Source organism: Ambystoma mexicanum, chromosome 7q (assembly GCF_040938575.1).
Source record: "Ambystoma mexicanum isolate Mex_15411 chromosome 7q, UKY_AmexF1_1, whole genome shotgun sequence".
Classification (NCBI taxonomy): Eukaryota; Metazoa; Chordata; class Amphibia; order Caudata; family Ambystomatidae; genus Ambystoma; species Ambystoma mexicanum.
In genome coordinates, this window is record NC_090941.1 from 519,180,747 (window position 1) to 519,208,558 (window position 27,812).

At 44.4% G+C, this 27,812-nt stretch overlaps 1 protein-coding gene across 4 annotated transcripts in view; it reads right to left on the reverse strand.

Moving 5' to 3' along the window:
* LRRC63 (leucine rich repeat containing 63) overlaps positions 1-27,812 on the reverse strand; it is a 418,560-nt gene that overhangs the window by 365,536 nt on the left and 25,212 nt on the right. For all 4 annotated transcript variants that reach the window (XM_069640387.1, XM_069640384.1, XM_069640383.1 and 1 more), the window contains exon 2: positions 13,716-13,844. In XM_069640387.1, the coding sequence (XP_069496488.1) occupies positions 13,716-13,844 (129 nt within the window). The remainder of the gene's footprint in view (positions 1-13,715; positions 13,845-27,812) is intronic.

Genomic DNA, 27,812 nt, shown 5'->3' on the forward strand with positions numbered 1-27,812 from the left:
TGCAGTAACAATGATGAATACATTAAGGGAAGATACGGAGGAAGTAACGGAAGTAGAGGAGGATTGGTCAGGGGATATACAGGAATTGATCGACTCTATACCTGTGGGCCACCCATGATAATGAGGTAGGATATATACATACTGCTGAACCTGTGAAAATAAAAGTAGATCAGTTTAACAGATTGCCTTGCACACCCCCAGCATTCCCTGAAGCCTGAAGCAGAGGCAGGGATCACCCCAGTCATTGAATATTTCCTGAGTCAGGAAATAATAGTTCAGACCAGTATCATAAGCAATACTCCTATTTTTCCTGTCTAGAAGCCAGGGAAGGAGGTATACAGTTTTGTTCAGGACCTATCTGCTACTAATGCTGTGGTTATATCTTCATTTTCCGTGGTGCCGAACCCCTGTGACCATATTGTTGTGTATTCCAGCGGAAGCCATATATTTTCAGTGGCCGACTTATGTTCTGCTTTCTTCTCTGTTCCAATAGATAGGGATAGTCAATACCTGTTCTCATTGTTGCATAGAGGGATCCAGTATATGTGAACCTGTTTGCCCCAAGGGTATAAAGATTCCCCAATCCTCTTCTCACAACCACTCAAGAAAGATTTGGATGATATAAAATTGTCAGGGAAGTCATTGTATTGATACAATACTTTGATGATTTGTTAATTGCCTCTCCCTCATACGAGGCTTACAAAGCAAGATACCAAGGTCCTGTTGACAGCATTGGCAGAGAAAGGGCATAAGGCTTCAAAGTAGACACTAAAGTTATGCACCTCCGGGGGGCGCTGTGTTACGCCGACAAAGATGGCTGTCTAGAACTTGAGCTCCGCAACATATAAATCCTTTATGCAAAATCCTGCGGATTGACGGAACCTACAAACATACGAGACACAGATTCCAACTGCTGAGTGTTACGAGCTGCATCTGTGAAAATCTGAAGACAAAATGCGAAGTGCAAGTGTATAATTGGCCGCTGGCCGAGATCCCAAGTGCACGTCGCAGCCTGTGCACCAAATGCAGCGTTACCTGGTATTGTACTGGGAGCCGCGGGAGGAGAGCAGCGGAGACTTGGTATACCGGCGCCTGGAAACATGTAGGGACGCTGAGACCCCTCCTGCCCTGAACCGAGAGATATACGGCTGGCAGCAGCTCGGCAGAGCCATTAACGCAGAGCTGGGCAGATCCAAAACATCCGACATTGAAAGGTGCGTAGAGAGGACACCTCGAACCACAGACGCTGGCGTATTTAAGTGCCACATTACAGCGAGAGGTTCAGCTGACCATGCAAGGCAAGAGATAGGAAGAGGAGGAGAGAGAGCGAGTATCGTGAGCGCCCGACAGCATGCTAAACGCTGCGCAGCTACGAGGCCAAAAGCCCAGCAGGGGGAACCGGCTGCCAGACCGGCGAGAGTAACACAGAGCTCACATGCGTGCAACCCCGCAATACTAGAAGATAGGTGGAGCCGGGATGGGCGAGAGCAGAGGCTCCACTCCACACCACGCAGGGCCCACAGCAGATGCTGGGGAGTCGCAGGAGAACCGCCCAGAGCACCTGCAAGACAGTCAGACAGTCAGCTGTGAAAAAAATATATAATAATAATAGTTTTTTTTAAAAAACAGATTAAAATACAAGTATAACCCACAAGCAACAGCTGTTTGGGGGGGCGGAAACAGTAGTGCACAAGGGCCAGACGCAGAGGACCACCGGGATGAGGAGACACGGCAGGGAGCGGACACACGACATAAAGCAATCCGGACCCGGAGGAGGCAAGCACAACGCACAGGGCTTGCAGGGAAGCACAAGGCCTACAAAGCAGACGCCTTCACAACTGATAGTAGAAGCACCACAGGACTATAGCCCTTGAACAGCACGGGAAGGTGCAGCGTGTCACATTGAAGGCAACAGACAGGGCAACACAATAAGCAGCTGACAACACTGTAAACTGAGCTACAAGATCCCCCGCAAAGCACCATGAGCCCCCAATAAGGGAGGGAAGTAACACCTAAATCGTGCCCCCCCCCCAATACACCGCAGTGAACGGGAGCTGGAGCAGCAACAAACAAGAACACATTATCCAAAAATCAAGGTCCACCCCTAGCACCGTGGGCAGCCATGATGTAAGGCAATAAGGGAAACAAAAAAGGCCCCATGGATGCATTTACAAGTGCAAGCTCTGTAGGATTAAGCGAGGAGGCCTCACAGTCAACCCCTGATGAATGGCAAACTCCATGCAGAAGGAAACAGGGATTTCTACATGGCGGCAATACAAGCAGGGTTTTCGGTGGTAAAAAACAAACTAGAAAGACATTGACAATAACATCATCTCCATAAGAGCAGACCTGCAAAGAGTGAACGCCAGTGTCAACGAAGCCGAGACCCGGGTTAGGGTGTTGGAGGACACGATCACCACACACGGCAAGGGTATTGATGACATAAAAAAGAGCTTGAAAGCGGTCCGGTTCAAATGTGACGACCTGGAATCTAGATCCCGCTGCAATAACATCAGGGTGGTGGGCATGGCGGAGAAATCAATCAATTTCCCGACGGAGGTGTTCCTGGAGGAAGCAATTCGTACTATGATCCCAGAAGCGCAGTTCTCGCAACAGTTCCTGGTCGAGAGGGCCCACAATTGGAATTGGTTAACGAAAAAACGGATGGGTTTGCAGGTTACATGGTACGCCGAGGGGTGTATAGTTGTGGTAACGGTGTACATGTATTTTCTAAATGGCGGCATTCGGGCTAAACCAAGGGATTAGATTCCTTACCTGGAATATTAGAGGTCTAGCAAATCCCATTAAGGCTCGGAAAATCCTGGCATATGCCAAGAGACACAGGATTGATATGCTTTTATTATAGGAAACACACACCATCGGAAAAGTAGTGGAGGCATTTGCCCGAGGCTGGGGCCCACTGTGAATAGGCACTGATTACACTTCACAGTCCAGAGGAGTTTTGACCTTTATTCATCATCGCACGGGGTTCCAACTCACTAGATGCAGAGGGACGGTATGTAATCATATCGGGCGTACTGAAGAGTCAAGAGGTAGTACTAGTCAACACGTATGGCCCAAACACAGACGCCCCAGATTTCTACCTTCATGTTCTTTCGCAAATCTCACCCCTGGGGGAGACTAAAGCAATATGGGGAGGGGACCTAAATACGATCCTATACCCTTAGAGAGACAGGACATACATAGGCCCCAGAACTCACACCAAAGATGCAATGAAAATAATCCAGGATATATCTATATTACCCCTCATGCACATTTGGAGAGAACTACACTCCGACCGGGAGGAATACACGTTCCACTCCCAGGTGCCACGCTCACGCACAGACTACTGCTTGGGCTCCCCTGAATACATCCCCAGGGTTAGGGAATGTGCCATCCTCCCACGTACTATGTCAGACCACTCACTGGTCCAATTAGAACTGGCTGTAACTAGCAGAGTTCAAGACTCGCTGACTTGGCAAATGCCACCAGCCCTGCTGCGGGACGACACAGTTATTGAACCACTGCGGCAGATATCACAGAATTCTTTGCACGAGATATGGGCTTGGTGGGGCAGGTGGCCATGGTTTGGGAATCTTTTAAGGTCTGGTTAAGAGAGCACCTACTTTCCCGGACGCTGGGCACACTACGGGATATAAGAAAAGAACTACACCAGAAGGAAATCACACTACGGTCCCTAGAAAATGCACACTATCAGACACCAGGTGCCGAAACGCTTAAGCCTATGCATGAACAACTAGAGGACCCTAGCCGAACGAGAAATACTATACATTACACACCCTATAAGGGCCAAGCGATATGGGGAGGGGAATAAGGCTAGTAGGTCCCTGTCTTAACCTTATCAAGGCTGAACACTGGGTTAGACCGTTTGAGCGTGGCGGGGGTAGATGGGGAGGTCTATACGGACACTAAGAAGATTAACATAGTTTTCCTGGACTTTTATTCAGCATTATATGCAAACACAGATCAAGTGACAATGAACAAACTTGAACAATATATGGACACGTTTCCACTACCTGCACTAGAGCAAGATGAAAGGGGAAGCTTGGAACTTCCCCTTACAGCAGAGAAAGTTGGGCAGGCGACTAAAGACCTGGTAGCAGGGAAGGCTCCCGGACCAGACGGCTCCTGGCAGATTTTTATACATGCTACGCAACAGAACTGGCCCCTAGACTGCTTGAGGTGTGGGAGGAGGCCCTAATGGTTGGAACGCTACTGGGCACCATGAGAGAAGCTATCATAACAGTCTTGCTTAAGCCACACAAACCCCCACAAAAACCCACATCATACCGTCCCTTATCCCTGATAAACACGGACAATAAAATATTCGCTAAGGTGATTGCGAATAGGCTGCTGCTGCACATGAATAAATTGGTGCACCCGATCAGTCGGGATTTATCCCCTCACGATCTACCTGCCTGAATTTGCGTAGGCTTTTTGCCATAATTTCTCAATTAGATCCAAGGGTAAAAGCGATAGCGGTAGCACTTGATGCTGAAAAAGCATTTGACTCTGTCTCCTGGAGGTATATGTACGCCATGCTTCGGAAGATGGGGTTTGGGTCGAGGTTCCTAAGTTTCATTCACCTGCTATACAAAGATCCCAAAGCCAGAATAAGAACCAATCAAACCATATCACCCGAATTAACGCTACACAGAGGCACGCGTCAGGGTTGCCCTCTTCCCCCCCCCTCATCATTGCCCTTACTAAAGAGGGCATGGTGGAATGTCTACGTTACAGGCACGCTTGGTGTGGAATACGAATCAGGGGACACACCCAATTAATTTCGCTTTATGCTGAAAACACCATGTTCTATATTAGAGACCCCAAAAACAACCTGCCGACGGTGATGCGGGATGTAAAAGAATTTGCAAAATACTCTGGGTACAAAATTAACCAGCCCAAGCCTGAAATCATCCCTCTAACGCAGGGTGCAGTACGATCGGAATGTTAAGGATTTCAAAGGCATGGGACACTCCAGACCAGGACTCTTTCTACTGGCCGGGGATGCAGCCCACAATTAAAACACTTTTATTTTATTTATTACGAATTCAGCTTGAGGAGACACCGAACCCGTCTCACACCCACCTTTACAAACACCCCGGGTCGCAATGGACCATGAACCAGGACGGTGTGTAATAATAGAATTTGTATTTATTTTTAACTTCCAATGAAAATCACACACATTTAATATAGGGCAGCAATCACCAGTGTGGTGATAATGACACTGTAAAATGATAGAACACGTTTAGTTTGACCTTTTTACATAAGCTATACAATGCACAATTGAATAAAGGCAAAATTACTTTTCGGTGGGCTTTTCTGATAGCACCACAGTTAATATTTCCCCCTGCAACACTCAGTCAAACCCCTGTTTACTGAATTTTGAGTGGGTACAAAGGAGCAGCAAGGAGTCAGGTATACTAGGCAACAAACAGAATGCAAATCCGACCTTCCCTCTCTGAATGGGAGGCAAAATCGGATTGATAAACCCTTGAAATTGAGCAAAATTGCACTTGGAATTGCTAAATACTTGTTTTACATGTGTGGTTCAATGAATGAGGTAGAAATTAGTATAGCAAGATGTAAGAGCACTAGCAAACTAAAAGGCAATGTACTAACAACGGGCATAAGTTCAGAAAATAGACTTTGGAATGAAAAACACAGTGCAGCCAAATCACACGTGGAGAAATAGCATTTGCTTAGTTTCACGGGTTGAAAATAGCAAAACAGCTTAGAAAATGGGTTAAACAGACATAATCGGAATGCGGTTTTGATGCTAAGAGACAAAGGCACATCACAGGTATAATATGAAAGTAAAAGGATAACTCTGAATGGATGACAGGATGAGATTCTTAACGGGAAAGGAAACTCGGTTTTTAAACGGCAATAATTTCACGGGACAGCTCGGTTTTGTTAATTAAGTGATTTCTTTTACTGAAACTATATTTTAGTGACTAGGTTGTCAAAAAGAGAAACGCTGCCTGTGAAAAGGGTTAAGCTGCAGTTTTAACCCCCTCAGGCCGTGTGTCTCTTTATGTGGGAATTAATTAATTTATTCCAAATAGTACTAAGGACTTATACAACGGACTGAAATGATTGGAAAAAATGGTGCTAGCACATGGAGATTACTACAGATTTTAATAAGAACAAGTAACAATGAGGATTCTGACTATTTTAAGGATTTTGCTAGGGCAGTTATAGGTTCTATATTGGATTGGACCTAATACAAGGTAACAAAGCAGGGGATGCAGTTTGTGGTTGCTGGGGAAGGGAAATACTCACAACAAGCACTTGAATGGGGTCGCTTGGACAGCACACCGGGTTTCTGGACAGCGAGGCAAGATCTGGTCACTGCAAACAGTGGCGGGGTCTCCTAGAAGGGGACAGCTGGGCCTAGTCTGGTCACTGGATAACAAGGTGCATCAGCTGGGCTCTCCTTGAATTATTGGGGTTTTTGTGGGGGTTTTCTAGATCAGGGAGGAATACACGTTCCACTCCCAGGTGCCACGCTCACGCACAGACTACTGCTTGGGCTCCCCTGAATACATCCCCAGGGTTAGGGAATGTGCCATCCTCCCACGTACTATGTCAGATCACTCACTGGTCCAATTAGAACTGGCTGTAACTAGCAGAGTTCAAGACTCACTGACTTGGCAAATGCCACCAGCCCTGCTGCGGGACGACACAGTTATTGAACCACTGCGGCAGATATCACAGAATTCTTTGCATGAGATATGAGCATGGTGGGGCAGGTGGCCACAGTTTGGGAATCTTTTAAGGTCTGGTTAAGAGAGCACCTACTTTCCCAGACGCTGGGCACACTACGGGATATCAGAAAAGAACTACACCAGAAGGAAATCACACTACGGTCCCTAGATAATGCACACTATCAGACACCAGGTGCCGAAACGCTTAAGCCTATGCATGAACAACTAGAGGACCCTAGCCGAACGAGAAATACTATACATTACACACCCTATAAGGGCCAAGCGATATGGGGAGGGGAATAAGGCTAGTAGGTCCCTGTCTAACCTTATCAAGGCTGAACACAGGGTTAGACCGTTTGAGCGTGGCAGGGGTAGATGGGGAGGTCTACACGGACACTAAGAAGATTAACAGAGTGTTCCTGGACTTTTATTCAGCATTATATGCAAACACAGATCAAGTGACAATGAACAAACTTGAACAATATATGGACACGTTTCCACTACCTGCACTAGAGCAAGATGAAAGGGAAAGCTTGGAACTTCCCCTTACAGCAGAGAAAGTTGGGCAGGCGAGTAAAGACCTGGTAGCAGGGAAGGCTCCCGGACCAGACGGCTCCTGGCAGATTTTTATACATGCTACGCAACAGAACTGGCCCCTAGACTGCTTGAGGTGTGGGAGGAGGCCCTAACGGTTGGAACGCTACTGGGCACCATGAGAGAAGCTATCATAACAGTCTTGCTTAAGCCACACAAACCCCCACACAAACCCACATCATACCGTCCCTTTTCCCTGATAAACACGGACAATAAAATATTCGCTAAGGTGATTGCGAATAGGCTGCTTCTGCACATGAATAAATTGGTGCACCCGATCAGTCGGGATTTATCCCCTCACGATCTACCTGCCTGAATTTGCGTAGGCTTTTTGCCATAATTTCTCAATTAGATCCAAGGGTAAAAGCGATAGCGGTAGCACTTGATGCTGAAAAAGCATTTGACTGTCTCCTGGAGGTATATGTACGCCATGCTTCGGAAGATGGGGTTTGGGTCGAGGTTCCTAAGTTTCATTCACCTGCTATACAAAGATCCCAAAGCCAGAATAAGAACCAATCAAACCCTATCACCCGAATTAACGCTACACAAGGCACGCGTCAGGGTTGCCCTCTTCCCCCCCCTCATCATTGCCCTTACTAAAGAGGGCATGGTGGCATGTCTACGTCACAGGTACGCTTGGCGTGGAATGCGAATCAGGGGACCCACCCAATTAATTTCGCTTTATGCTGACAACACCATGTTCTATATTAGAGACCCCAAAACCAACCTGCCAACGGTGATGCGGGATGTAAAAGAATTTGCAAAATACTCTGGGTACAAAATTAACCAGACCAAGCCTGAAATCATCCCTCTAACGCAGGGTGAAGTACGATCGGAATGTTAAGGATTTCAAAGGCATGGTACACTTCAGACCAGGACTCTTTCTACTGGCCGGGGATGCAGCGCACAATTAAAACACTTTTATTTTATGTATTACGAATTCAGCTTGAGGAGACACCGAACCCGTCTCACACCCACCTTTGCAAACACCCCGGGTCGCAATGGACCATTCACCAGGCCGGTGTGTAATAATAGAATTTGTATTTATTTTTAAATTCCAATGAAAATCACACACATTTAATATAGGGCAGCAATCACCAGTGTGGTGATAATTACACTGTAAAATGATAGAACACGTTTAGTTTTACCTTTTTACATAAGCTATACAATGCACAAGGCAAAATTACTTTTCGGTGGGCTTTTCTGATAGCACCACAGTTAATATTTCCCCCTGCAACACTCAGTCAAACCCCTGTTTACTGAATTTTGAGTGGGTACAAAGGAGCAGCAAGGAGTCAGGTATACTAGGCAACAAACAGAATACAAATCCGACCTTCCCCCTCTGAATGGGAGGCAAAATCGGATTGAAAAACCCTTGAAATTGAGCAAAATTGCACTTGGAATGGCTAAATACTTGTTTTACATGTGCGGTTCAATTAATGAGGTAGAAATTAGTATAGCAAGATGTAAGAGCACTAGCACACTAAAAGGCAATGTACTAATAACGGGCATAAGTTCAGAAAATAGACTTTGGAATGAAAAACAGTGCAGCCAAATCACACGTGGAGAAATAGCATTTGCTTAGTTTCACGGGTTGAAAATAGCAAAACAGCTTGGGAAATGGGTTAAACAGACATAATCGGAATGCGGTTTTGATGCTAAGAGACAAAGGCACATCACAGGTATAATATGAAAGTAAAAGGGTAACTCTGAATGGATGACAGGATGAGATTCTTAACGGGAAAGGAAACTCGGTTTTTAAACGGCAATAAGTTCACGGGATAGCTCGGTTTTGTTAATTAAGTGATTTCTTTTACTGAAACTATATTTTAGTGACTAGGTTGTCAAAAAGAGAAACGCTGCCTGTGAAAAGGGTTAAGCTGCAGTTTTAACCCCCTCAGGCTGTGTGTCTCTTTATGTGGGAATTAATTAATTTATTCCAAATAGTACTAAGGACTTATACAACGGACTGAAATGATTGGAAAGAATGGTGCTAGCACGTGGAGATTACTACAGATTTTAATAAGAACAAGTAACAAAGAGGATTCTGACTATTTTAAGGATTTTGCGAGGGCAGTTATAGGTTCTATATTGGATTGGACCTAATACAAGGTAACAAAGCAGGGGATGCAGTTTGTGGTTGCTGGGGAAGGGAAATACTCACAACAAGCACTTGAATGGGGTTGCTTGGACAGCAGACCGGGTTTCTGGACAGCGAGGCAAGATCTGGTCACTGCAAACAGTGGCGGGGTCTCCTAGAAGGGGACAACTGGGCCTAGTCTGGTCACTGGATAGCAAGGTGCATCAGCTGGGCTCTCCTTGAATTATTGGGATTTTTGTGGGGGTTTTACTTGATCAGTGGCTCTGTCTGGATAGGGTCAGCTAACTCTGGCCTGGCAGTGGAATCTGGATTCTTGCAGGGTGAATCTGGAATGTCTGGATCTCTGGATGCGCGGGAGCTGAAAAAGTCAGAAGAGAGTGCATAGCTCCCTCTGCCGCCACTTTATATAAGGAGCATGACATCAGAGGATTTTACTATGTGGGCTGAACAAAGCTAGACATACCTCTAAAAAGGGAAAGGTCAGCCAATGTATGTCGCCTCCTCCCTTGAAGCAGATTGGACTGAAGGAGGTGACTCAGTTTTATGGTGGGTGTTTTTTACAATGTGCTTTGTTCTACCCAAGTTACTTTTGCCAAAATCAGTTAGGGAACAAAACACTCATATTTACAAATGTCATCATCAGGAAACTTGTACGGGCAGACTACATATTTTACAAGACACATGCTGATCCAAACTCCAAGACTGTGCAATGCTGTTTGGTCATTCTGGCAATCTTTCCCCATTTCCATGGAAAATATTTCACTTAAAATTCTACAATTTCCTATATGTATACATATTATCACTGGTCATGTTCTCATTAATTTTCAAAGTTGTACCATGTATGTTTTCCCCAGAATTCACATTTTCCTGGCGTTTGCGTTCCCAACATGCTAGAAAAACCCACATCTTATTTTAGTGGCGCAAACATGAAATTTAAATGGTCATAATTTCACCTTAATATGTCTTTTGATTACTGAAATAAATGACATAAACTGAATAATCTCTGAAATCAACTGGGCTGGCTTTGTTTTCGAAATATGGGCATTCCTTTCCAGGCCACAGCCAAATGTCAAGCTCTAGTCAGTTTAGCCCAGTGTTGCCATGGATTCGCCTTTGAAGTCCTTCAGTTTGAGTTGAGGGGAGGTGTCACCAGGAATTCACACCTATGTGCCCTGGCAGTCCATTGTCTCATGCTGGAACAGTGCTGCTTCGTCTGACAAGGGTGCTAGATTCTGCAGAGCCCTGAGCCGCTTTTCCCCCGCTTGGGGACACAGACGTCTCCAGGAAGCTGCCGAAAACAGCAGCAGGAAGGTTCAGAAGAAGCGAGCGCAGCTCACTGGAGCTTCCGACAAGAGAGAGGAAAGCGAAAGCACCCTGAGGAGCAGCCATATACCAGTGAATGATAGAGAGAGGCCACTCATGCCGGGGTGCTCCGGGGGCTTAGTATCGGCAAAGGAAGATGCTGCCTGAGTGAAAGCATGTAATGAATGAGACCAAGCTGCAAAGTACTTAATGAGTTATTGAATACTGAAGTAAGGAAAAGATATGAAAAAGATGTGAACATACTGCACGAGTGAAAAGAAAGTGATGCACATTTACGAACGAAGTGAATTTGAAGGAAAAGCATTCATGAACAATGTAAAAGTTCAAAGCCAAGTGAAACCCAGTAATGAGAGCTTGTGAAGCTAGTAAAAAGCAAATGATAAGCACTGTTGTATAGTGTGAAAGCAAGATGGTTACAAGGAGAAGTATCACAAAGTGACGTGTGTGAAAGTCACATGTGTTGGCAGAGTCAAAAGACTGTCAAAGTGAAACAGAAGTGCATATGGACTAATGATACAGAAAGGAAACCTGTGTTGGCAAGGAAGTCCAATGAGAAGTAATGAACTTTACAAAGTGCCATGGGTTACCAGTTGCGTGACCTGTGATGGGTAGAACGTGTGGTCCAACAACTGCGTCTAGACTGAGTCACCTCTACTTTAAGTGAACCAAGGAAAGTTAAGAGGCTAAAGCTGTTTTGTCCAACGGCTGTTCAAGTGACTAAAAGAAAACGCAAGTGAAATGTTGAAGAGCCTGAAGTGTTACAACGTGGATTTGAAATCAGTATTGAGAGTGGTCTTAACAAAAGGCATACTGTGAAAGAGAAAATGGTGCCAAACACGTGATTAATGAATAGGTGAAAAGGAAAGAAACTGTAGTGTATATTATTTGTACAGCTAGAATATGTGGTAAAAAAGGTGTAGCTAGGAGTGTGTATAAAAGGTGTTAGAGAGAGATGTTGACAATATATTGTGTTGTTTATACACTACCTATGTTGTTTTAATGAAATTTGAATGTACTATGTTGAAATAAATGTTGTGTTAAATCAAATGGTATGAAGAATTGATATCAGATATGTAATCCAACCTCACTGCTTCAGATCCACTTTTTCAATAGAACTATATTGTTTACCTGAAGGATCTTGCGGTGTACAGGTATCCCTTTTGGTTTTGGTTAAACCTGCTTGGGCAATGGGACATTATTCTCAACCGGAAGTGTGTCAGGGGGCATTGGCCCTACACCCGTCACCTGAGGAGGACTACATCCATGAGCTAATATAAGAAGGCGACTTGGAGACAGGTTGGGTTAGTTTGGGTGGTGGGCTGATAGGGTGTTAATTGTTTGGATGGTTTGCAAACCAAGAATAAACAGTGTCTTGCTTTGTCAATTTCCAATAAGACTCCTGAGTATTTTTGTCTGATTTTACGTTCATACTACTGTACATTATCAATTTCCAATGGGTAGAAAAAACAAAGTAAAAAATATTCTTAGAGGTTATCCATTGCAGAGGTGGTATTGCTGGAATACAGGTGGTGAATTTTCACAATACCACCTCTTCCAGTGGCAATGTTGCAGTCTCTGAACTGGGCATATTTGTAGAACCGGCAGAGGTGATATATGATTCCAGCAGTCTTTCTAAAAAGAAATTCAACCAGCTCGTAATGAACCTCTATGCTACTTTGTTGTATGTAGAATTTTGCATCAGAATGTTTACATTGCACAACCATAGTACATATCCCAGCGATCTCTTTTAAAATGTACATTGACAAGGAATTCACGTCAGACATTCATCAGATCAATACTTTCTCTGCTGTTTAATCCACTCTGAGAATAATTTTGATAACTTTGCACAAACATGTTACACTCATTGTATGAACAGAACGAAGAGCTTGAGAATTACATTGATGTGATTATCATGCTGTACATATTTTGTCGGTCTGTACACCAACGAAAAGAGAGAGCACATCTGAAACCAAAATAAGGTGTTGCTCAAATTTAAGAAGGAAGACATGAAGTAGCCCCATGGTGACTAGGACTACAAAAACTTCAAATATGGGCCAGGTTCTAAATGTATGGCAAAGGATTGTGCCTTCAATGATGAAAGACAAAAATGAAACAAGATGGAATGCTCAAATATGTTTTTCTTTAAGCATAGGAGCTAATGTACTGACACAGCGTGAATACGCTTGAATATCTGATCCAAACAAGTGAGGAAGAATGTGCTTTTTAAAAACTGAACCGCAGCTGATAAATGATGCCTCAGTTTAGCAGAACCCAGTGATGGCGTTTTCGAAGAAACAGCAACATTATTGAAGTCTTTCACAGCTGCTGCCTTTCATTTTGTCAGCTAAGTTGATAAACAAAATATTACGGTACTGAAGATTTTACAGTGATACATCCTCCACCTCTGAGATTTCTCATATGACATACCCTTGATAGACGTCTTGGTGTAGAATTTACTATGAAGCTAGAGGAAATTCCATTGCTATGTAAGATGTAAGCCATTACATCAAACGTGATAATGGTGGCAGAGTGATCTTCGGCTTCAAAGCCAAAGTGTGTCATACTGGAAATATGATGGTAGATGCAGCTTTACGCTCCCAACAACCATTTTACACCTGTATTTTAACCCTCACCAGGGATTTTAAAAATGTAATAAAAAGCCCTGTTGAGCACGCTGAAGTGGGAACATTCAATATTGAAAATAATCCCATACGAGTTTCTGTCAAATATGTTAGTTGAATATGGTTCATGTCTTGGTGTAACTAGCTGTGTTAGAGGATACATTATTCTACTTCATGTTGCCTAGGATTCTCCTTAAGAAAAGTTCAAATGTGTACTGGTATAAGGCACATTGATCTGTATTCTAAAGGCCTGATTTCAACCTCTTGCCATTTACTCTGCTATATGACATTGGAAACAATAAGTAGTGATCAATAAAACTGTTTGGGTTTATGAGTGTTGCTTACCTGGATGTCTGGATGTCTTTGGTGGTGGTTGGTTGAGTGCAGGGAGGAATTTCGGAGGAAGAGGTCTGCGCAGTAATATGGGTGGGTCAAACATCTTGTACCTAGTTGAAAACTGGGTTGCCATGATTCCTAGAAAATAATAACAAAAGGATTTACTTATTTGAGTATGCTAAAATCATCAAGCATTGATATATGCCATAACCAGTGCTGTAGGGATTGACAATTGCTGAAAGCTGTTTTTAGCTGCTTGTAACCTAAATGGGCCTGTCAGCTTGATCCAACTGCAACCAGGTGCTACCTTTAACAACGTAGACTAACTTGTGTCATGCAAATAGATCTATGTGAGATCTATGTGTTTGTGCATTTTTCTTAGGAAACCTCTAGACGATATTAAAAGCATAACGGGCCACATGCGATTAACAAAACGCTATAGTGTGTAGCTCATGTGTCAGCTAGAGTCCTCCTCGCCCCCCAGAGGTAGCAGTGGCTCACTGGATGATGAAAAAACAATGCAGCTGTTTTTAGGTGCTGGTCCTCAAATTAGTATTTCAATCCATGTGACATCTATTTGAAGCACTGACACAGGAGTTTATTTTTAAGGAATGATTGTACACAAACAGAAATCATAAAACGTAGCATACAGAATATATCAAATGAGGCAATGGATCACTCAGTTCAACATATTATCACATTCATGAAAAACCTGATATAGAATGTTTGGATTTGAAGGTCTATTTTCATGTATGCAAAAGGTCATGGCAAGCATACTGTTGACTAGAATACAAATGATTATTTGGGTATTAGATTCAGCAGATCAGGAACATGGCAGCAACAGCTTACCAAAGCTAGTTCAACTTTAATTTTAAACAGTGGCTCTGTATTAAGATTTGCATGAGAAAATGGGGGTATGTCTGTCTACAAAGCGAAAGGCATACAAGCTTGTTCGTAGCGAGATTTGGGGCAACTCTGGCAGTAAATAGTTGGCTCGAAACTAAAATAACTTCCTCAAACAACTATTGGGACTCCCTTTGTCTGCCTCGAATATTACTGTACATTATGAGTTTGGCGGTTTATCCATTGAATCACTTGTAAACCGGTTTTATACTGGCTAAAACTTCATACAGAACCAGGTTTATCAGCATATTGAGGTGAGTTATCTGATCTATTCAATCAAAGTGGGATATCCCAAATCCCTTGCTTTAGACATATAAGAACATGGTGAAATCAGAGAGTGAATGCTGGGGGGGAAACACACACTATTAAAAACAGTGCAAACAGATTAGTTAAAGAGAAATGCTCTGCATGGTACCAAGAAAAATCACTCTGTTCAAGAAGTAATCATTTTTAAAATTGTGTAACAATAAAAAAAATTCTCTTACTATGAGGAATATCTGGTCCTTGCACAGAGTGACTTCACTAGATTGCTTTTATTAAAACTGAGATTAGGCATTTTGCCAATTGCAAGTCTAGTAAAGGACTGTAATTCAGAGTATCCCCACCATTGTTATTCTAGTAGGAACAGCATGGAAACTATTAATCACTTACTTTTCTTATGCAGCGCCTACCTTGAGCTCCGTTAAAAATGTGGTGCACTGATTATTGAGAGAAGATTTTGTTTTAATGACTATCACCAAAACATACCTTAGGCTACCACATCAATATAATAGCCACATTCATAAAGTGAGTTAGCAGGGCTGCAGTTAGACTACACACAGTATTGAGCCCCTGATCATCGTTATCACCCAACTGAACTATTGGGTGGGAGGAGAATAGCAGCTACATATTTGATCTGCTATAGGAACTCTTTTCAGTATATCTGAGCCTCTGGCAGCACCACCACATGTGGAGTAAGTTGCCTATGCACATGTCTTCATTCCACCTTCGCACAAGGGTTCCAAGGAATATTTGATTATGCATATGGGGGTTTGATACCACCAGAGTCAAATGTGTGTATTCCTTCCCTAATGATGATGCATTGTGAAGCTTTATAGTGGGGTTAGTTATCCAGTGCCTTAGTTGCATTAACTAAATCACTCTCCTTTTTCTGCAATGCTGCTTTGCACTGTTCGAAGTCAAACGGGGAAACCTGCTGGATAAAGTTGCTTAAGTACCTTCAGCCCTCCTCTCCTCCATCCCCCGAATGTCCCCACTTCCAAACCAAGGGATAAGCTGTGGGTATCAAAAATAGAGGGTAAAAGTGCTCCAACCATGGAGAAAAGAAGAAGAATTATTAGGTAACCATGATTCATTTGAAACTGCATTCAATGCAAGTGAAAGCAGTATAACAAATGACAATTTCAAACAGCCCATACAAAGAAATGTTGGACAATGAACGCCAACAAGAGGAAGACATTGAAGCTCACCTAGATAAAGACACTCCTGAAGGCAGTCAACCTTCCCTTACAGGAAGCCAAGAACCACTTGGATAACCACTCATTCTAAATGAAGCAGAAATAGCCATGATTGAAGTAGAAAATACCACATATCAATATAAACAATCAGAAGAAGACTTGTCAGTGCTAAAATCAAGGCTAAATGATGAGCAACTCACCATTTATCTACAAGTCACTGAAGAAATTGAACATGGTCTTAAGCATGAAACTAAAACTTGTAGCTGTAAAGATTATAAACCTCTGCTCCTCTATGTAAGTGGTGAAGCTGGTTCTGGAAAAACATTCTTAATTACAATCATCAGCAAATGTCTACAAAACGTAATAAACAACAACCTTTCGACTGTTGTAACAGCCCCCACAGGTTTAGCTGCCAACAACATAGGAGGTGTAACTTTACACCGACTACGGCGCCTTCGAGTAGAACACCAAAACAAATTAGAATACTACAAATTATCAGCAGAAGCTGCTACTGAAGTATGCAGAATTCTGAAACAAATGAAAGTGCTCCTAATAGATGAGCTAAGCATGTTTTCCAACCTCATGTTGGGTTTAATTCACCTCAGAATGCAAGAAGTCCTAAAAACAGACTACAAAGAACTGTTTGGAGGAAAACACATTATTGTTTTTGGAGACCACCTACAGTTAACACCAGTAAAAGGTGAACATATTTTCAAAACAAACAATGCTGCAACACACTCGGCAGCATAGGAAATGTAAATCTCTGGTAACATTTTCAGTACAGAGAACTAACTCAAAACCTGCGTCTGTCTGCAGATCTCATCTAGGCTAATATTTTAAAAAGCATTAGAACTGTTTTGCTTACTAAAGATGCTAAATCAATTTTAAATAGTACACTAATCCATGAGCTATATGTGCATAACACATCTGCTACTGAGGTCATGGAACAATTTACTCAACATGACTAAATAGCTTAGAATAATCTATGTCCAACACAGCTGGATTGGAGAAAAGGTTAATGTTGTGTCTAAACTGTAGAGTAATTCTTAAACGGAACCTTGACCTAGAACAAGGTTTAGTCAATGGAGCAATTGGTACAGTTGTTGGCTTCCAGACATATACACATGACAACATTCAGTTTGTCAACATCTACTTTGACAAACTTGCAGAAATTAAAAGAATAGCACAAGTCCTTCTTTTCAAAGACATGTTTGTACGCAGAGAACAATTCTCTCTGTCTCATGCAAATACTGTCACTATTAACAAATCGCAAGGTCTAACCTTAGATCAGGCATTGATTGACATTGGCAACAGTCTTTAAAGAGGGTATGAGTTATGTAGCACTTTCACATCTACGTACACTCGAAGGACTATTCCTAGTCAATTTTGATGCAAAATCAAGGCTGACATTCTTAACATCCAAGAGTACAACAGACTACATCCACTCTACACACCCCATCTAGATATGTACCCTAATCCTCAAAAAGTTAAAGTTTTAAAAACAAAATGAATGCAAACAGAACTTGTAAAAGATCTCCCAACAATACCACCAAAGAAACAAAAAAGAACTGCTACTCCATCAAGCAGTTCAACCACAAAACGGTCTAGTGCAAACAGAACTGCACATCCATCAGAAGATAGAAAGAGAAATATTTTTTCTAAAAAAACAAGTGGAGGTCCAGCAAATGACACAGAGACAGAACTTTGTGGTACATTTAAATATTCTAATATGCCTGGTGTGAACTGCGATGCAAATGTAGCAATCAATCTTCTCTTCCACTTGCCACCAATTGTTCAAAATATGTACGTGAACGGCTCAGGCCAGTTCTCTTTGCAAATGCTTGTCCTTCATAGAAATGCCACAAATAATCTTGATAACACTACAGTGTCTCAGGAATAAGGTAAGAATTGGAATATTGTACAGGAATAATAGAATTCACTACAAACACACAGGATGATCCACAAGAATGCCTAATGCACTTACTGCAAGTACTGGAAACCAAAAACATACCTATAAATTAAATCTTCCAGATTTCATACACGTGGAAACATACATGCACTCTCTGCAAACATGTTTCACAAGAGCACATCCCTAATGAACGAACGATTTGTGTATCTATCTATACCAAATTGTGAATCCATTCCATTTCATCAGCTGTTGCAAAATGCAAATCATGCCATATTATTCACTTTTTGCAATTCAGGCAATCGTTCCACCGTGCACATAAACTCACATAGCCAATATCTGATACCAATATCTGATACTAATGTTTTTAAGGTACGACGCAGATGGTACCACAAACAACTGCACGCTTACTAGCTTCACACACAGGCAAGTATCTCTTGGCAAGAAGACCTTCACAGTAAGCATAATCTACCACACTGGTGCCACAACCACTGCAGGTCACTATACTGCATATATTAAAAAAAGAAGTGGTTGGTTTGAATGCAACATATCCGTTACTCTAAAACAGAGATTACCAGAAAATCTAACAAATGCCTACAGTAATGTTGTTCCACACATAGTACTTAGAATGTACTGATTATGAGGGTCTAAAAAGTACACGAATATGTGAGATTGTATGCAATGAAACATTTTAAACTATCATGCCTAACATATTATACTGTGTTTTGTTCACAGAGAAAGAAGCAAAGATTTTTCCTTCATTACCATGTACAACAAACTCAACCTATACCCTCAATTGTACAGAAATCATAAGTTTTACTTGCACTTCATTTGTATTATGTCACCATGTTACAAATACTGTATACTGCCCCTAAAATACCTAGAATTACTATACACATCTTGTTATAATGGTTGTAGCTAGATTCAATTACTATACACATATTATTATGATGGTTGTGGCCAGTGGGCAGATTCTTTGGTGCATGCACCCAAGAATCTGGCCACTGGCCACAACCACAACAGCATAATTAAACCAAACATAACAAGGACATAGAATACATATTGGAATAACACAACTCACCTTGAACTCCCCCCTCCCAATTCAAATAACATCTGCAGACATCGAAATGGACCGCCAACCCTATTTTTCACCTATGAAAACATCCCCATATCATCTATATTCCACTTCCCTACCCTGACCAAGCCCTCTTTCAGTCACCAAATAACCCCAAATGTGTTTCTCATGCTGCCCGTCCAGGACACTTTCCACAGGCTATTGCAGTGTTCACGGACTACCACACCACCCATATGCTCTTTTTCCACCTTTACAAAGTGCTCCATATCATCTTTTTTCCACTTCCTCACGCTGCCAAGTCCCTCTTTCCACCTCCAAATACCTATAAATGTGTTTCCCAGGCCTTTTCCTTCGCTGCGCTGTCCACAGACACAGGGCTGTCTGCAGATCCAACATGTTTGGCGTTTCAGAAAATATGACGCACCTCATGGTCTTCACCGTCCAATCGGTGGAGCAAATAGGAAAATGGGTCAGCGGACCAATCCCAGATATCACAAATGTATTTGTACCTATTTTTGGGCCGTTTTAAAAAATACTACTGGACGGATTAATGCCAAATATACAAAATCACGTTTTCAGGACCAAGCCGCCGCTCCTGCCGCATATCTGGTGAAAATCCGTCCAGCGGTTTGGGCTGTAGGCATGAGTAAAATGTTTTTTCCTTTGCGTCTATGGAAAAACATACATTTTGGGACACCCCCTATGACTTTGCACACCTGCACGAAACCTGGCCAAACTTCGCAGTATCAATCTGACGGGGCCATATACTTTTTTTGCAAAGTTTCATGCGGATTTGTCCAGGGGAAGCAAGTTATAAGCCACCAAAAATGTGCTCTTCCTATGAGTTGAGCAATTTAACCATTACTACAGGGCCGCTACCACAGGTCCTGTAATTATATATATATTTGGTTGTATCTTAATGCGCTTGGCTGAATATTGTAGCATGTTTCGTTCACACTAGATGGAAGCTGTCACTCTTCAGATATGTCGCCTGATCGGTTGGCTTGCCATATTCTGTGCTCTGTAGCTGGTCCTCTTTCGGTGTAATGCTGGTATCGAGAAAATTTACTTTTTCTGGATAGTAAGAGCGTTTGAGGGGGCTGCATGAAATTCATTAATTCTTCTGTGGAAGCTTAGGAGGTCTTGTTCCCCAGTAGTGAAAATCAGGAAGCTATCTTTGATGTACTGCAGACCTCTCGAAGGTCTTCAGTCAGAGCTGCAAGGAAATCTGAATCTAATCATGGCAAGAATGCACTTGCATATTAAAGTGCCGTGCTAGTATCCATGGCCATCCCCATTGCTGCAAGATAGGTATTAGTGCTGAATATAAAGGTTGTGAGTGACTTCAATGCACTTGAATATATGGTCGGCAAGCCTATTTAACACAAAGTTCTCACAGAAAACACCACACACTAGCAAGTAATTCGTACAAGAGGACACTTGCACAGCACTCACCTGGTGTGACAAGCAGCAAAGAAGGACGAGAGACTGATTACACTGCCTTTTATCCATTTACATAGTATGACCTGCTGTGTTTGGCTGTTCAGGTGTCATGGAATCTGTTCATTAGAAGCGCCATTTAATGCTCTCTGAAGACGGTTTTTAAACAATTTCTTAAAGTTTATTTTTCATTGTTGCCAGATAACTAGATGTTAGGCAGAATTGCATGCAGTACCCTTTGGGAACACTACATGCAATTAAGACTACAAGTGACAGTACAATTTCACCTTTGGTACAAGCCTGTACTACACAGTTTTAGTGGTAGCAGTAGCGGAGCAGCCAGACTTATCTCAAGAGTAAGTGAGCAGTACAAGTGTTTACACAAGGGACAGCAATTACTATGGTTCAGGCAAACACTGACTCAAGGTTTCTAAGTAAAAGAATATATATTTATTTAACAGTTGTATAACATTTCACTATTATAAGCAAGATAAAAATCACAATCAAAAATAAACCACACCACTTCCCTTAAATTCTAGACAAGTTAGGCACACAAAATGAAGTGGGAGCAAAATGGCACTCCAGCAATTTAAACGGCAGGGAAAGACAAAGTTATTAGAAATTAGGCAAAACCAACAGGTAAGTAAGCAGAGCAACTGAACAAGACAGACTACAAGGGTAAAATCAGATAGAAAAGGCTTAGGGCCAAAGTCAATGGTTCAAAAGTCTTTTGCTCAAGATAATAGGTTCAGTGTAGTTTGCGGTAAAGTTCGTGGCACAGATTCTGGACGAGGTTGGTCGGTAGAAAAGTTAGGTAAAAGAGAAGAGAAGGACAAGCCCTCGAACTGGAGAAAGATTTCAAATACTTTCACCGGGGCTGAGCGAAACGCACAACCGGATTTGCACAGTACCTTAAAACGGAGGGGGAGCTGCAGCTGAGGCGGACGTGCCTGGTGATTCCTGCAGGCTCACGGTTCGTGAAGCGACTGTCGGACTGACAAGAAGTAGGAAGACTGGAGGGTCCTGCGCCACTGAGGGAAGAAACCAGCAGCAGAGCAAAACAACTAATAAAAGGTGCGCTCCTTAAAACCCAAGCAGGGTCCGACCTTCCTGGCTATCCGGCCCACTGTAGCTCTGTACAGCGAATTCGACCAGAGGAGGGGTCCTGGCTTGCAGTTTGGGCGAACTGGTTGGTCCCACTAGCTCAAGGGAAGATGTTTCCTGGAGGATCTTCTCTGTCGTCAGATTTGGTGATTCGGACCTGCAGCAGGGCTTCACCGGGCGGTTCAGTCGTTGTAGGGGTCCTCTTCTTCCAGTTCCTCATTGGTTCTTTCGTTCCAGTGGCGACTCTGCTCTTCCAGTCCCAGAGACCTGCTTTTTATACAGTTTTCCCCCATTCATACAGCCTGGCTGTCAATCACACAGCAGGGTGGCTGGCCTGGCAAGGCCAGTCCCCTTAGCCAATCAGACAAGAGTGCGACTTGGGTTGCTAAGGCAACCCAGGGCAGGGGTCCGAAGATCCCTCCCTCACATCCTGCCCCTCTAGACTATCAGGCACCTTAAGGAGGGCTTCTGTGCAGAAGCCCGCGAAAAGACAGCAAACAAAGGAATCATCCCCAGTTTGTCACATAGAGTAAACCACGAGAAAGACTTTAAGAAAAAGAAATGGCGAATAAACCCAGCCGGAACCAAAACAAAATGTATTTTGTCAAGCGGGCTTATATTCGAGGCTCCTATAATAGCCTAAAATAATACCACGTTTATTTAGTATAATTCGGGTAGATACCACTGCCACCAGCCAAGTCGAACGTTAAGGGAGCAAAACAAGGCTCCAAGAGGCACAGACAAAAAGGGATAGCAGTTAACCCTTTCCAGTACTCCATGTAAAATGGGGTGTACTGGGTCTGTAATTTAAAGTGACTATATAAAGTTAATGGCAACTTTACCTGCTTCTGGGGGACAGTAGTCAGCCCCAGAAGAATGGAGTCAGAGGGAAGTCTCAAAGACAACCCAGTGTCACTGCATTGAAGGTGCTGTGTAACACACACAAAAAGTGGTGCACTTGGAGTAGGTGAGGCTCCAGTGCCCAAGATCACACAAAAGGTGAAAACACACACAGCAAAACACATGTAAGAGTGGGAAAAAGGCTCACAAGGCCCACAAGGCTCTTACCAGGTGAAAAGATAAACCCTAGAAATCCAGCAAAGCTGCTGAGGGACTCATTAGGTAAGGGGAATCAGCCATTTATCGAGAATTCTCCCTAACACTCGCCCCCCGCCCCCACAGACCAAGGGACAGGAGGATTTAATCCACTCCTGGAAGAATCTCTACCTCTAGTCGGTTATAAACATCCTAGAGAGTCCATCAGCATTTTGGTGGTGACATCCTGCTCTGTGCTCAATGGTAAAATCAAATCCTTGCTGGCAGATTGACCATCTCAGAGGTTTTGGGTTCTCCCCTTTCATTTGCATTAACCATCTCAAGGGTTGGTGGTCAGTTTTGAATCACAAAAGTAGATCCATACAAGTATGGTCTAAACTTCTTCAAACCCTACACAATGGCAAAAAATTCACACTCTATGGTTGCCCACCTTGTTTCTGGTTCCTTCAGTTTCCTACTGATGAAGCAAACGGGGTGCTCCCTACCTTTCTCATCCAGTTGACTAAGGACTGCCGCTCCGGTCGCCATGGACACCACAAATGCCATATCATATCATACTGCTGGAGCAGGAAGCCCTGCGTTTCACCCAACAGGCCAGGATTGGCCCATCTGCCATGCCAGTGCCTCCCCTCGTGCCTTAAAGGGAGAGGGAGTGCACCGGCAGGCGAAGCCGTGTGGAGAAGGCCGGAGGAAAAGGCCTTCTCCACTCTCAGCTGCTCCGCTGCGCCCCGGGCATCAGCTGTGGAAACATCCAGCTGATCCATCCAAGCCAGGATCTGCAATGGAGAGCCATGCCGCCATTGAGTCCTCCCAGCCCTCCCCGCTCCACGAGGACCAAGCGTGCAACGAAATGGCCGCTCCGGTCGCCATGGACACCAGCAATGCTGCTGCTGGAGCAGGAAGCCCTGCGTTTCACCCAACAGGCCAGGATTGGCCCATCCGCCATGCCAGAGCCTCCCCTCCTGCCTTAAAGGGAGAGGGAGTGCACCGGCAGGCGAAGCCGTGCGGAGAAGGCCGGAGGAAAAGGCCTTCTCCACTCTCAGCTGCTCTCCGCTGCTTGCCAACGCTGGTCGATGCCGCGAGCAATCCCACTACAGGTAAGGCTGCACTCAGAAGCCTTAATGTACCCATTTGTGCCACGCGCCGCATACTCCCACCCCCACCATTCCTCAGGAACTTGCGGCTGCGATCGCGCACCGCTCCACCACCCCCTCGCACATGCGCCCTCCACTCACATACGGAACGCAAGGGTGGGCGCAAGAACCTCCAGTACCGCCCGTTGCCCCATTAGCCGCATGAAGGTCTACACCATGCACCACCCCTTTGCCTACCTCGGCGCACTGCACGCCGCGCCTCCAGCATGTCCTGGCCCCTCTCGAGGTCCCCTAACAATCCAACCATGACACTCCGAGACAAACCCTACCCTACAACCGCGATGATGTCCCGCGCACAAAGATCAACACAGGACACAGTTCTCAGATGCTACCCTGCGCACGAACAATCATCATCATCATCCACTGGACTTCCAGAAAAGAACCCTACACTTTTGCTGCCTATTAACTGTTGGTATACTGCCACTGCCAACTGTTTCTACCCTCGCTGATCCTCACACCAGCATTGGTATTACACAAATGCCAGATACTCCTGCACACCCCACCAAGCTCATGTCCCATGCACCCATTGCCAATTCTATGCCTGCATGTAAACTGGTGCCTGATGCACCCATTGCCAATTCTATGCCTGCATGTAAACTGGTGCCTGATGCACCCATTGCCAATTCTATGCCTGCATGTAAACTGGTGCCCGATGCACCCATTGCCAATTCTAAGCCTGCATGTAAACTGGTGCCTGATGCACCCATTGCCATTTCTATGCCTGCATGTAAACTGGTGCCTCATGCACCCATTGCCACTACTACACTCCTTGCTACCAGCCCTGCGGCCCACACCGCCCATGTCACCCCACAACCATCCCAAAGACCCAACTCTGCCTGCACAGTAGATCACACACCCCCAATGGCCACCTTGCTCAAATGTGGTCTGGTCAATGCACGCTCTGTCCTAGCCCACGCACCAGACATCCATGACCTCATTCTAAAGAATAAACTAGATCTCCTCATGATCACCGAAACCTGGCTGAACGTAACTTCAGGCCCAGCCCTCACCCTTGCCATCCCTGACGGTTACACCATCTACAGGCAAGACCGACCCCTCACTAGGGGTGGTGGAGTAGCGCTTATTGCCAAAGAATGCCTATGCGTGAGGAGAGTGGGAGGTAACCTTGGTAACAGCTGCAACCACCTCCCACTCAAAATCAACCTCTCCCCTAACGTAACTCTGGCCCTCCACATTGTCTACCGACCACCGGGCCCAGTTTCTGATTTCCATGATGCCCTCCTCCACTCATTATCAGACACCCTTAAAAACACGTCCAAAGTCCTACTCACAGGAGACCTTAACCTAGGCCTCCATGATTTCGCTGACACCCATGCAGCTACCCTGGACAAAGCGCTATCTACCCTAGGATTCACCCAGGCCATCTCCAATCCCACTCATCTCAAAGGATGATCACTGGATTGGGTCACACACCTCAATTGCCCAGTAACTATTACTGAAAACTCTCCCATCCCATGGTCTGACCACCATTACATCCAATTTGACCTCGACATCTCGAAAGAACCCCCTAACCCCTTCATCCCCCTCCCCAAGGTTTCACCAGAAGTTCACGCCAACTCACTGTGGAAAGGATCACTCCCCTCCCCAAAGTTCCCGCCCTTCAGGCCCCTTTCTCAACCAACCCTGAAATTCTAGCTGAAGCATTTAAGTCCACGATCACCAAAGCAATTGACACTATCGCCCCCCTCACCCTCAAGAAAGCTAAAAAAAACAAGCACACTAATGCCTGGTTCTCACAGGAACTCCTGCAGCTGCGCGCAAAAAAACAAACCGCCCTCGCAGCCTGGAAAGCAAAACCCAATGACTCAAACAAACTAGCCTTCAAAGCTATCTCTAAAAAGTACAAATCAGGAATAATCACCGCCAAGGCCAATTCCTTCAACACTAGGGTAGCCAATGCGAAATCAGATACAAAGGAAATTTTCGCCATCTTCAGGGAGCTAGAATCCCCGTCCACCCCCCCACCAACCATTCTGAAGGATGAAAACTGGTGTAATAAGATCCAATCAGCCATGCTCAACAAACTTAATACCCTGCCAACTAAAATCCTGGCCCACCAAAAGGCTCTTTCTCACCTTATTGCTTCACAGAACGACAACCAGGAGAGGCACATTAAAGCCAACTCCGCCACTTTATTCAACTATAAGGACATGACCGAGTCCGAAGTCATCTCTCTTCTAAAAACGATCAAACCCTCCAACTGCAAGGGCGTCATATGCCCTGCTCAGCTCATCAAAGACTGTGGCTCAACTCTCGCCCCATTTTTGACAGCTTTCATTAATGCCTCTTTCCAGTCTGGCCTGGTCCCTACTGACCTTAAAGAGGCCTGGGTACGACCACTCCTCAAAAAACCTTCTCTTGACCCATCGGCACCAGGGAACTACAGACCCATCACTACTGTCCCCTTCTTGCTTAGAATTCTGGACAAAGCAGCTTACCTGCAGGTCCACAAATTCATAGAGGACCACCACCTTCTTGGCCTTTGGCAGTCTTGCTTCAGACCACGACACGGGACCGAAACTGCCCTTCTCGACCTAAAAAACCAGATGGATGACAGAGACACCGGCAAACCAGCGCTCCTGCTGCTCCTCGATTTATCGGCCGCCTTTGACCTTGTGGACCATAATACCCTATGCAACCACCTTTCCATTGCAGCCAATTTCTCTCCCAAAGCCTGTGAATGGATTACCTCCTTTCTGCAGGAAAGGGCCATGAAAGTATTATCCGACTCAGCTTGTGCCTCACCAAGTCATATCACTTGCGGAGTGCCGCAGGGATCCTGCATCGCGCCCACACTCTATAACCTCTTCACGAGACCCCTCTTCAACCTTCTTGACTCACTGGGCATCTCATTCACCAATTATGCTGATGACACCCAGGTGCTCATTCCACTCACAGGCGGCTACGAAGCAGACAAGGCCACACTTAATTCCATCTATAGCACCATCCAAGCTTGGATGGCAGAAAACTGGCTCTGTTTCAACAGTGATAAAACAGAGCTTCTGCTGATCGGCTCATCCGCCATCCTGGGTAACCTTGACAATAAATACTGTTCATTCATCATCGACAATATACCCATAACGGTGTCCCACACAGTTAAAACCCTGGGAGTTAGACTCTAATCTCAACATGAACAGGCAGGTCAACGCCATTGCTTCATCATCCACCTATTACGCTAAACTGCTCAATGCAGCAAGACAGTACTTAACTACACAGAACTGCCTCAACATCGCCAGGGCTATTATCGGCTCGAGGATTGACTACTGCAATGCTCTCCTTGGAGGGACTTCAGGTAAAAAAATTGCTAAACTACAACTTGTCCAGAACAATGCCCTTAGGGCCGCTACAGGATTCCCCAGAAGGGACCACATTTCAGACCTGAGGAGACAAGTCCACTGGCTTCCCGTAAAACAAAGAATCATATTCAAAATCCTTTCCCTAACACACAAATGCCTCCATGATCTGGCCCCCCCCCCATACTTGGCTCAGCGGGTTACCATGCCCACCTCCGCAAGGCCATCCAGACTTGCCTATACCAACATGATCACCAAACCCATAACACGCAGAGTACGCGCAGGCGGCTCCAGTTTCCCCGCTATTGAAGCTACCCACTGGAATGCCCTACCAGCGCACATCAGGGGAATTGACTCCCACTTATCATTCCGCAAAGCCATCAAAACAACGCTATTTGTCTAACCTGCTACTTGTCTGTAACCTGCCAATATGCTGCAACTAAGTAACCACTGTCTCCTATGCAATCCTGTTTACGTACACCTTCTCGTAACAAGCGCCTCAATGCCTTTGGGCGTCAGTGCGCTATACAAATGTAAAATAAATAAATACCTATATTGGAGGCATCTGTCTGCACAATGAAGGGTTGGTGATAGTCAGGAGCTCTTAGGACTGGAGCTTGACAAAGGGCTTTCTTCAGGCTTTCAAAGGCTTGGGTGCACTCCTCATTCCATTCCTCTCGGCGCTCTATCATTTCCT